The 12,336-nt window shown below is 34.7% G+C and overlaps 1 protein-coding gene across 2 annotated transcripts in view; it reads left to right on the top strand.

Moving 5' to 3' along the window:
• LOC101690991 (sulfotransferase 1 family member D1) overlaps nucleotides 1-10,474 on the top strand; it is a 34,751-nt gene extending 24,277 nt beyond the window's left edge. For both annotated transcript variants that reach the window (XM_004766331.3, XM_013063434.2), the window contains 5 exons: nucleotides 394-491; nucleotides 3,029-3,155; nucleotides 4,239-4,333; nucleotides 8,165-8,345; nucleotides 10,103-10,474. In XM_004766331.3, coding sequence (XP_004766388.1) covers nucleotides 394-491; nucleotides 3,029-3,155; nucleotides 4,239-4,333; nucleotides 8,165-8,345; nucleotides 10,103-10,215 — 614 coding nt within the window. In that variant the 3' untranslated portion in view covers nucleotides 10,216-10,474. The remainder of the gene's footprint in view (nucleotides 1-393; nucleotides 492-3,028; nucleotides 3,156-4,238; nucleotides 4,334-8,164; nucleotides 8,346-10,102) is intronic.
• Nucleotides 10,475-12,336: the final 1,862 nt, after the last annotated feature.

Genomic DNA, 12,336 nt, shown 5'->3' with positions numbered 1-12,336 from the left:
GCTTAATTCAATCTTATAATTTGCATATAAGAAAGCTGGAGAGGGGTTTTGAAATCTTCAGTTCAGCTTCCCCATATAGTAAATGAGAAAAGAAAGATTAATGAAGGAAAAATTTGGATGTCTTGACATTTTCCTATTGTTGTTTCTGCCTCAGCAAGGTATTGTACCTGAAGATATTATGGACTGTCATTGTCTATTCTACATAGGAAATAAAATGGCGTAACTAACAAGAATTTATCATTTTTGATCCCATGGTAGATTTTATATGTATCTGAAGCCAAAAAGTTATTTCAAGTCATATGGTGGAGTTAATGTTTACAAAGTCTTAGAGTTTATTGCAATTGACCTTTATGATTCCACATTTATAATGTAGCTTAACTTCTGTGCTTATAGGTGTGGAGGACTTGAAAAACATGAAGCCTCCTCGATTAGTGAAAACACACCTGCCTGTTCAACTTCTCCCTTCTTCATTTTGGAAAAATAACTGCAAGGTAGCAACATTTAAAGAAAAAAAAAATCCTTATTTGTGTTGAAATTTCTTTTACTCATCATGCAGATATTATAGTGGGATATTATAACCCCTGGGTAAATCATTGCAAAAATAATAGTGTGGTCACTACATACAAGGGTTGAAATAACACCAGTGGACACAAGCGCTATAGCTATATAGATACAGACTTAGTGCCCAACACTAAGAGTCACTCAGGTTTTCTGTTCTCTAAAATGCCTTTCTGTTTAACTCCCTTTACTTGGTATCTACTTTCAAATATTTAACATCTAAATATTTAAATAATGCTAGAACTGCTTCTTCAAGAATTCAATATAATTATAATTTACAAATATGGGTTTATAATTATATATTTTATATTATTTATATATATAATGGGTTCCTTTTTGGCTTCATTTTAAAATAACCATTTATTATTCAACTATAACATATATGGAGAAAAGTATGTAAATCTTAAGCATACAGCTTGATGAATTTTTACAAAGTGAGAATTCCCATGAAACCTGTACCCAGATCAAGAAATTGAACATTTCCAGCACCCCAAAAGCTCTGTTTCTTCACACTCTTCAAAGATAACCACTCTACTGAATGTTTTTATTATAAATTAGTTCGTCTGTAAAAGGAGAGTATATAATCTTGAATATTGAACTTATTTCATTTAACAGAATATTTATGAGATCAATTCTTATCATGCTGTCAACTTGTTTTTGTTTTGTTTTCTTTAATGTAACCTGCTGGTGAAAGACCCCCCCCCCCCCCCCCCCCCCCCGCCCCGTCGTTAAGTAATTAACTGCTCTTTTGTTGTGTAAAAGTACCCCTCCTCCCCTTGCAATGAAAAGACCCTTCCCCCAGGGTTGAATTCAATGTAACTGCTCTTTTGCCTTTCTGTAACCACTTGGCTTTTAGGGCATGACACTTGACTCCTGTTTGAACAAGATACCCTCTCCTAATAGCTGGGGCATGGTCACGTAGGCAAGGGGGGCTGCATAGTCCCGTAGGTCACGTAGGCAAGGGGGCTGCATGGTCATGTAGGTCTTTCACTGGGTCACAAAATGTGGTACCCTGAGCAAAAGTAGCATGTGAGACGAGCAAATGCCAGGCCCAATTCAGACCTATTCAATCAAAGATTATGGGGATGAGGTCCAGAAATCTGAGTTCTAATAAAACCTCCAGATGAATTTGAATCATGCTAATGTTTGAGAACCACTGATATAAGGAATTCCATTGTCTTTGTGAATATTTCCAACCAACTTACCCACCTTACTATTAATGACAGTTGGATGGTTACTATTTGGTAATTAAAATAGTACTTCCAACGCACATTCTATCTTTACTGAGGCAAGTAGAAACAGTCCTCCCTAAAGAATTTAGAGGTCATGATCACAGAAGAAGACAGTTGGCTCATTAACATAGTCTCTTGGTATCAAAATAGGAAGTTATTAGAAATGTTTATCTCAAAAAATTACATCAGCAGCAGTCTCAAATCTTGGAACTCTACACTCAATCTTTCTACCCACTCCTCTTTTATCCCAGAATATGAGAACTACTGTCAGGAATTCAGGGATATAAAATTTCCAGTTTCCTTTTCCCATCAACTGAAAGAAGAAAAGAAGAAAGCTGTTTCTAATTAGATGAAAGGATATTTCTTCCTGAATACATTTTCCCTTAAGGTTTTATTTACTGCATGGATGCCTGGGGCCTCAGTATTGTTATTAGATGTACTTCAGGGGAGAAGTTAAGTTCAATGGATTTCAGTGGACTTGCCTGAAACCTAATTACCACTGAGACATAACAATGTCATTTCTCTTGGAAAATAGGCTCAAAATTTCTGTTTCCAAGAAGATTTTAGGGCTCTATCCATAAATGAAATTTTAATCTCACACCAAGTCATTATAAACAGCAATAATCATGTGATTGTGAACAGAATGAAGAATGTTTATTCATTATTGATTAAACATACCCAAATAATAACTTATTTTCAGTTCAAAATAGGACATTTTTTCAGCTTTAAAAATTTTACTTTAGGGGTGCCTGGGTGGCTCAGTTAGGTGTCGAACTCTTGATTTCAGCTCAGGTCATGATCTCAGGACCGTGAGATGGAGTCCCCCATTGGGCTCAGCACTGAGCGTGAAGCCTGCTATAAATTGTCTCCCTTCATCTCTCTCAGAACTTCCCCCCAACTCAAACAAGTGTGCTCTCTCTCAAAAAAAACTAATGGTAAAAAAAAAAATTTCTTAAAAAGCTTATCTTTTTAAGTTTTGTAACTTTTATTTTCCTTTGTGTATGTTTTAAGAAGTGATACAGAAAAATATTGTAAATTTAAGAACAATATTATCTCATTTTTGTTAATATTTAGTGTTATTCCTATGATACTTGTTTTTTTGTGTTTTTGGAGAAGTTCTTTTCAAAGGCTAAAGAGGAAATAGAAAAGAGAAAGTAAGCATTCTTGCAAGATAAGGAAAAGTTTACAAACTATTAAATAATATAAATGAAATCATGTTTTCCCATATCTCCCCACAGATGGTCTATGTGGCACGAAATGCTAAGGATGTGGCTGTGTCTTACTATTATTTCTACCAGATGGCAAAATTACACCCAGAGCCTGGCACCTGGGAGGAGTTCCTGGATAAATTCATGACTGGGAAGGGTGGGTTCAACTCTTACTTTAATCAAGGAGTTCTATAGAGAAAAGTCTTTTTTCAAAGAGGTAGAAAGGTCAAATATAAATGTGTTTATTATAAACCTAATATGTGCCCACGACTCTTCTAATGTTTTAAGAAGACTATAGAGGAAGCAGAATACATAGTTGTCCCTTCCCTTTAAGAACTTCTGGGGGTGGGGGACGCCTGGGTGGCTCAGTGGGTTAAGCTTCTGCCTTCAGCTCAGATCATGATCCCAGGGTCCTGGGATCAAGTCCCGCATCAGGCTCTCTGCTCAGCAGGGAACCTGCTTCCTCCTCTCTCTCTGCCTGCCTCCCTGCCTACTTGTGATCTCTCTCTCTGTCAAATAAATAAATAAATTCTTTAAAAAACAAAAAAGAACTTCTGGGGGAATATGTAATACAGATATTTCAGTCCTTTGCCTTATTGTTTCATTAGTGCTTAGTGACAATTTTTTTTCTTCTCTTGCTGTGCATCCATTGAATTGTTTTGATTTTACATATATTTCATCAACTCTCTTTTCTTTACCATTCCCTAATTTTTATTATATAAACTGAAAATTGTTGGATAAAGATTTTATCCTCAAGGATCTCTTTCTCTACCTGTGCATTCTCTCCTTCAGGGAGACATATTTATGCCAATAGTAGTAGCTCTACTTAAAGTTCTCATATAAACATTCTTCTATCAAGGCAAGAGCAGCCCAATGATTTCTTTCAAACTTTTACTACCCCTGCTACTTGGACTATTCTCTGTCCAAGAATAACTACTCATTCTTAACATTATCAAACCCCATTTCTTCTTCTTACATCCAAATATACTCTTCTTCCTTGGCAGTCCTTTCCTAACCTCTCCATCCCTAATATATTCTCTCCCTTTCTCCTTCTTCTATGAACTTTCCTGCCACTCTTTTCCAAGCAGATTGCAAATTCAGTGAGAACAGGGGGAATTAGCCTACCATCTCTCTTCCTTGAACTAATAAGTTTGTATTGATAATAAGGACGTGGAATAATATTTAACAATTATTTATGTAAATTTTTCTAATTTTCCAAACATTATATCTTTCAATCTAGTGTCGTTTGGTTCTTGGTATGACCATGTGAAGGGCTGGTGGGAGAAGAGGAATGATTATCGTATCCATTACCTATTCTATGAAGACATGAAAGAGGTAAAAGGCAATTATAATTTTTATTTTTTAAGGAAACCTAAGTTTCATCTTTTTTTTTTTAATCACATTTTCCTTTCTTCTTGGTCTATAAATATTACTAATCCCCTATCCTGGTAACGCTGCCTTGAAAATTGATCTTTTACTCAATTTACTTATTTTTACCACTACTGCTTCCTGCTCTAGTTCGGGCACCTATCTTAACTTATTTGAAATACCTCATGTTGCCTCTATTGTCCACTCAGAGAAAATGATCTTGAAATCTAAATAAGAGTATGCCTGCTGCCTTCTTCAAATATGTCAATGATTTCTGTCTACCTGAACTATAAAATCATTAAGATAATTTAGAGCTCAGCATTATGTAGTCCCTATCTCTCCAAATGTTTCTGGTTTCACTTTTCCTCTTCTTACTAAGTGAGCCTGCCTTAAAAATTTTTTCTCCACTATTTTCAAATTAACATTTTCTCTTCCTTCATGTCTTAATTTATTTTTTTTTAAGATTTTATTTATTTATTTGACAGAGATCACAAGTAGGCAGAGAGGCAGACAGAGGCAGGGGGGAAGCAGGCTCTCTGTGGAGCAGAGAGCCGGATGTGAGGCTCGATCTCAGGACTGTGGAATCATGACCTGAGCCTACGGCAGAGGCGTTATGCCACTGAGCCACACAGGTGCCCCATGTCTTAATTTAAATGTTAACTCTCCAAAGAGTTCTTTCATATCCATAGTGTCAAATAATTCACCTTCTATTATCTATTAAAATCCCTTTTCTTAATGTTCTTTTCATAACATCCACCACCACTTCTAATTATTTTACATATGTGTTTCTTACATTGTCTTGGTCTCCTTTAGTATAATGTAAGTTCCTTGAATGTAGGGATTAAAATTATCTTATTTGTGATTGTTTCCCCAAAGGGCCAGCACAGTGGAGAAAACATGTAATTTAATTTATAAAACATCTAGTTTTTATTTTTTCATCTTCTATCTGGTTATTAGCATGAAAATTAATTTGCTCTTCATTTTGATCAAACACTTCTTCTGATCTGGTTATTTAAATAGTCCATTTAAGAAGTGTTCCATATCTTCTAGATTGAATGTGTTTCAGGAAGCTTGTCCACACCTAAATTCCTTTAGATAACTATGACTACCCTTCATCTCTTATTTGAGAAATCTGTTCTATAGCCTCTAGGGAAACCACCTTACTCAGCTGAGGTGATCCCCTCTGGGAGATTCATTACTTAAATCCCTAGCTTCTTCTACATCCTGTTTAAAGCATTTTTTTTCCTGTCACTCTAGATTAAGGGGTGACATGTTACCCTAATTATGTGTCTAGAAACAACAAGTAGGTGTTGTTGGGGATTTTGAAGAGGATAGGTATTATCTGGAAAGAAAACTTCCCACATTAAGTATAATAAGGTCTTTAAGCAAAAGAAGTTTAGTCTCCTCAAATATGGGAGGAGAATCTACATCTGCTGGTGGAAAAGGCTCAAAATTACTGAAGGGTTCCAGAGTGGCAGTGCCATCAAATCCACCCCAAATATTCCCATTCCAAGCTTGAGCAGTGACCCTTTTCCCCATCACTCTTCCATTTAACTTTCACAGGATAGACCTGATACAACTGGGACTTCTCTGTGGTTCTTCCCCTTGAATAATTAAGATGTGTGTCTGATTTCCACCAAGTTCATTTCTGTTTCTACAAGAAATAGATTATTTTAGAGCCACTATAGAAACTCTGGTTCTATTTCCATGAATTGAGATGGGCACCTCAATAAAGCTAAATGGATTGCCTTTCTGCCTGACCGCACCAGGTCACTAAGACTATGGCTCTCAGTCTCACCTTTGTTTGACCACCAAGAAGATCACCTCTCCAGTGGGTAACAAGGCCCATACTATTTGGCCTGAGTGCTACTCTTAACCCTGTTCTTACATGCTATCCTTGAGTCTGAAGCATTGAGGAGGGAAATCATAAGAAATGAAACAACATGGGATTGGGAGGGAGACAAACCATAAGTGACTCTTAATCTCACAAAACAAACTGAGGGTTGCTGGGGGGAGGGGGTTTGGGAGAAGGGGTGGGATTATGGACATTGGGGAGGGTATGTGCTTTGGTGAGTGCTGTGAAGTGTGTAAACCTGGTGATTCACAGACCTGTACCCCTGGGGATAAAAATATATGTTTATAAAAAATAAAAAATTTAAAAAAAAATAAAGAAATACATCAAATATATCTCACATCTTCATCATTGCCTCTTTCTCTTCTCCACCACTCTTTGGCTGGAAATGGATAGGATTTTATCTACTTTCCTCCTCTTATATTCATACTATCAAAAAATCTATAAAAGAGTGAGGTAGAAAGAGTATCTTCTTTTCCATTATAACTTTTGGGAATAGGTGACTTTTTTTCTTCTCTTGTGTCATAATTAACATGTAACATAATGTTATCAATGTAACGATTCAATATATGTATATGTTATGAAAGGATCACAGTAAATCTAGCTGACATAGTTATTTTTTTCTTGTGATGAGAAGAAGAGATTTTCTTGTGATGAGAAGATCTACTCTTTAGCAACTTTCAAATATACAATGCAGTATTGTTAACTATAGTTATTGTTGACTACAGTTCCTGATCTTAGAGGAAAAGCTTTCAGCTTTTCATCATCAAATTCATCATTGAGTATATTAGTGGTGGCCTTGTCATATATGGCCTTTACTGTTTTATTTTGTCAAATGCTTTTTCTGCACGTTTTGAAATACTCATATGATTTTCATCCTTCATTTTGTTAATGTGGTATATTATATTGGTTTGCTGATATTGAACCCCTTTTGTATCACCAAAATTAATCCCATTTGATCAAGGCATACAAACCTTTCACTGTGCTGTTAAATTTTGTTTGCTAGTATTTTGTTGAGGACTTTTACATTGATGTTCATCAGATATGTTAGCCTTTAATTTTCTTGTATTGTTCTTATCTGGTTTTTGGTAATGCTGATCTTGTAAATGTTTTTGGAATTGTTATTCCTTCTTCTACTGTTTAAAAGAGTTTGAGAAGAAAAGGAATGAGTATTAATTCTTCTTTCAGTGTTTGGTAGGTGGGGATTCCCTGGGTGGCCCAGTCAATTAAGCATCTGACTTCCACTCAGGTCATGATCCCAGGGTCCTGGGATTGAGGCCTGCATCTGACTCCCTGCTCAGCGTGGAGCCTGCTTCTCCTGCTCCCTTTGTACCTCTCCCTGCCCCAGCCCATCCATGATCTTTCTCTCTCTATCTCTCTCTCTCAAATAAAGAAATAAAATCGTTAAACAATAATTGGTAAATAACCTGTTCTTTATATTAGATATGATTTTAAAGAGGAAATCAAGGATTTTAAAAATTATACCTTATGATAATATTAGCTTGCACTATTACCATTTGTTATTCTGAAGGTTAAGTCTTTTTTGAGTGTGAAAGATTGAATATTAATCTGGTTTTTCTTTTTTGTACTTTTTGAAACAAAGTTATGGGTATTAAAGAAGACACTTGCTATGATGAGCACTGGGTATATATATATAAGAGATGCATGGCTAAATTCTACTGAAACCAATATTACATTATATGTTAACTAACTAGAATTTAAATAAAAATTTGAAAAACAGACAAACAATCAAAATTTACTCTTCCTTTTAGCGGATGGTGGCCTGGCCAAGAATAGGACATGTACTTTGGAAAGCAAAATGAAAAGGGCACAAGAAATATAAAATAATTTCACCACATTGACATATATAGAACCATATTAAATGCAGTGTATATTTTATGACTAAATCTACCTGAAATAATTCTTTTTCTTTGTAATTTTTTTAGGATCCAAAGCATGAAATTCAGAAGTTGTTAAAGTTTCTAGACAAAGAACTCTCAGAAGAAACTGTGGATAAAATCATCTATCATAGCTCTTTTGATGTGATGAAGCAGAATCCAAGTACAAATTATACCACTGTACCAGATTTTGATATGGATCATTCTGTGTCTCCCTTCATGAGAAAGGGTGAGAAATCGTATACCAGTTTCTATACTGCTTGCTAATTACAGTCATGGAGGGTGTAGGTAGGAAACAAAGAATAATATTATAAGAAATGGAAAAAGATTGAGTATGCTGGCAAGAAAAAAAATAGGAACAAAAAAATCTTAGGTGAAATAATTTGTGGCAAATAAACTACAATTTCTGTAAGCGCAACATGTATGACAAATCTTCTGATGAGAAATGTTTAGTCAAGAGCCTATGCACTGATAAACATGAGTCTTGGCATTCTTGGCAAAGAGTTCATTTTTCTGAACTCTCTAGATATTCTTCATATTCTTTAAAATTTTTACTGTGATGGGTAGCCAGATTAAATGATGTTAAGCATATCAAATGAATAATGAAAAGTGGCAATTCCTAGAGGTTCTTGTTATGATAAATCATTGATAAATCATATGGTAAATCATTGTATCTCAGTGTATAGTTAGGATCTTGAAAAAAATAGTTCCTTAATAAAGATGTGTTGAATTGAATTGTGTGTGTGTGTAAGAGAGAGAAAGAAAGGAGAGATTCTGTTAGTTGTTTGTGTAAACAAACAACTCCAAGGAGCACCTGGGTGGCTCAGTTTAGAGACTGCCTTCAACTCAGGTCCTGATCCCAGGAGTTGTGGGCTTTTTGCATGGTGGGGAGCTTGCTTCTCCCTCTCCCTGTAACCCTCTCCCTACTTATGCTCTCTCATTCTCTCTCTCACTCAAATAAATAAATAGATAAATAAATAAATAAATAAATAAATAGAATGCCAAAGTTGAGAAATCCTGGGGTGGATTAATAAAGCTATTTTGGCACGTGTTCTTCCCTGCCCTTTTTCCCCTCCTAAAACTTGGCTTGCAAATGACTTCTGGATTACCTGTGAGAAAAGGCATTGTTTTTTGTTTGTTTGTTTATTTGTTTAAATTATTTTTGTTAACATATAATGTATTATTTGCCCCAGAGATATAGGTCTGTGAATGATCAGATATTCTTTGCAAATGTTATGCTCTTTGTCTTTCCTTCAAAGTTTTAAGATACAGTTAGTCTTTTGAAAATTGAGCAATCCTGAGAGGCTCAGTTGTTAAGCATCTGCCTTTGGTTCAGGTCATGATCCCAGGGTCCTGGGATCAAGTCCCACGTAAGGTTCCCTCTTCTTCTGGAAGCATGGAAGCCTGCTTCTCCCTCTCCCACTTCCCCTGCTTGTGTTCCCTCTCTTGCTATGTATCCCTCTGTCAAATAAATTTTAAAAATCCTTAAGAAAATTGAACAATCCTGTAATAATACATATGTTTAATTACATTTAACCCAGTCATTTTTAAATCTTACTTGATCATAGAAATTTTTTTCATAAATTACCACTTGATTTTGGAAAAATACAGTCTTAAAAGGACTGAAAAATTCTCTATTTTTTTGTTAACAATGCTATTAAGGCCAAAGAATAAAGATTTTGGAACACTGGATTTTCTCCCAGTGACGTTTCTTGAAATATGGAAAGGATTATTTATTTATATAAGATACTGGACAAATCCTTATTTGTTTGTACTTTGTTTTTTTGTTTGTTTGTTTGTTTTGTTTTGTTTTGTTTTTAAAAAACTAAGAAGGCCCAGGAGTTTGGGAGTGAGGAACGGAGTTATTGAGCAGAAACAAAAAAAATTAAAGGATTAAAAATACACGTGTGGCAATTCAAATGAAAACTGATCTAAGAAGGAAATTTTATAGTAGTCTCAAATACACCATTTTATCTTTTTTTTCAGGCATTTCAGGTGATTGGAAAAATCAGTTCACTGTAGCCCAGTATGAAAGATTTGAAGACGATTATGAAAAGAAAATGAAAAGGTCTACACTACGGTTTCGTTCGGAGATTTAAGAAATCCTGTTCTTCCTCCGACTCCTTTAGCAGGCACTTAAATTACAAAAAAAGAAAAAATTTCTTTGAACATTTAATGACAAAAATTCTGTATGTTAATATTTCTGTATTTACTAATATTCGTGCTTTGTAATAGAATATTCAAAGAATTTCAAAAGCTGCATATGAAAAACCAACACTGTCTGTACAATTTTAATCACCTTCCACAATGTTCTTACTATTCTGAAAGACAAAATAATAAACTGAAGTTTAAAATCGATATATGTATATCTGCTTTATTTTTTAAATTCAAGTTCTGGGTCATTGGACTTGCAAAGAAGATATTTAGGTGGTTCTTCAAAATGGGTGGATTAGAACCAAAGTATTCTTTTAAATAGTCTTTACTTTCTCTTTGTTATATGTTTAGAATGATACCAGTGTAATATAAGGTTGATGACATCTTTGTGCCAGGATTTCACTAAAAAGTATTGCCCTAGAATGTTTTACTATAGATTACATTTTGGATAGTTTATCAATCAATCTTTGTCTCCTGTATTGTTTATATGTTAATGATCTTAAGCAACAAGAAAATAATCAACAAACATGTTACCAAATATTGCTTGTATAATAATGCAGCAGTTACTGTCAGAGAAAAAAAATCATTAGTTACCATAATATCAAACTAATAAATTGTGGGGTGCCTGGGTGGCTCAGTGGGTTAAGCCTCTGCCTTCGGCTCAGGTCATGGTCTCAGGGTCTTGAGATCGAGCCCCGCCCGGATCAGGCTCTCTGCTCGGCAGGGAGCCCGCTTCCCCCCTGTTTCTCTCTCTGCCTGCCTCTCTGCCTACTTGTGATCTCTGTCTGTCAAATAAATAAAATCTTAAAAAAAAAACAAAACTGATAAATTGTGTATGAATCATGTGCCTTGGAGATAACAAAGTACAAAACATGGATCCTGAATTCAAAGAACTTTAAACCAGGTTAGTAATAAAAAGAATATACAGAGAAATAATTGTAAGAAGAACTGAAAAATTAGCCACAAAACCAAGAGCTGACATTTATGGAGAGGTTACTATGGACCGAACGCTGTGCTATGCTAGACACATGGCTTTACTTCAAGTGATCTTCATTCAATTCTTCAAGGTATTCTAATTTTTCCCAGTTTTAGTGCACCTAACCACACATGTCAAATATTGAGTAAAAGCATAAAGAAAGGACACTTTGCTTTCGGATTGCTTTTTAACATTCACTCTTCTCTCCACTTTCCTCACTAACTTATCCTCTGGGCTCCCTCTTTCATGTTCTCAAATCCTTGCCATGGCATCTTAATCACACCTCATGATTTCCAGCTAATCCAGATGTGGTTAAATTTATAACAATTACTGAAAATCTTCTCTGGTGGAGAAAATAACAGATGCTCTCAAGTTTCATGAATTTTGAGACAATAAGAGAAACTATTTTGCTTCAAAAACCTTAAGTTAGAATAAATAATAAATATTCTTGGATTTTTTTCTTGACTATGATATATACACACAGTAGAGATTTAATAATAAAAGAATCTGTATTAAATGCTACAAACCGAGTTTTCAAACTTCTTTTTATCCATATTTATTTCCTATTTTGACTTACCTTAGATCTTGAAGTATCTTCACTTTTCTTTACCTTATAGATATTCTTAATAATTATGACTGGGACACCTTTTTATTCATAACTATTATAATCTCTTATGTTTTTATCAACCAGGTCTTTTACAACCTTCAACTATTCTAGTTTTATAATAACCATCAATACCTCTAATTTGAAGAGAGGAGATCTCAATTTACTGAGATTAGTAGTTGAATGATTGAACTTGGAATATTCATAAGCTCTATCAGGAAATATGATACTTACACCTTGAGAACCCTATATTCACCTAAAACAATTAAGACAGTTGCTGTGATACTACTCTAGACAGAGCTATGTGACAACTTTTAAAAATAAAATAAAAAAGAGCATATATTTAAGATTAAAATTGTAGGTTGTTGCTTTTATGTTGCAGTGAATGATGTATAATCACTTTTCTTATGATATTAATTTAGCAATCTAATAACCTACTGATACATCATTATAAATAGACCTATACTGGCTGATTACATAATTTTA

This window comes from Mustela putorius, unplaced genomic scaffold (genome assembly GCF_011764305.1).
Source record: "Mustela putorius furo isolate JIRA1106 unplaced genomic scaffold, ASM1176430v1.1 tig00000430_pilon_pilon_pilon, whole genome shotgun sequence".
In the NCBI taxonomy this organism is placed as follows: domain Eukaryota; kingdom Metazoa; phylum Chordata; class Mammalia; order Carnivora; family Mustelidae; genus Mustela; species Mustela putorius.
The sequence above is the reverse complement of the archived record's forward strand: the minus strand, read 5'-3'. Positions and strand labels throughout refer to the sequence as shown.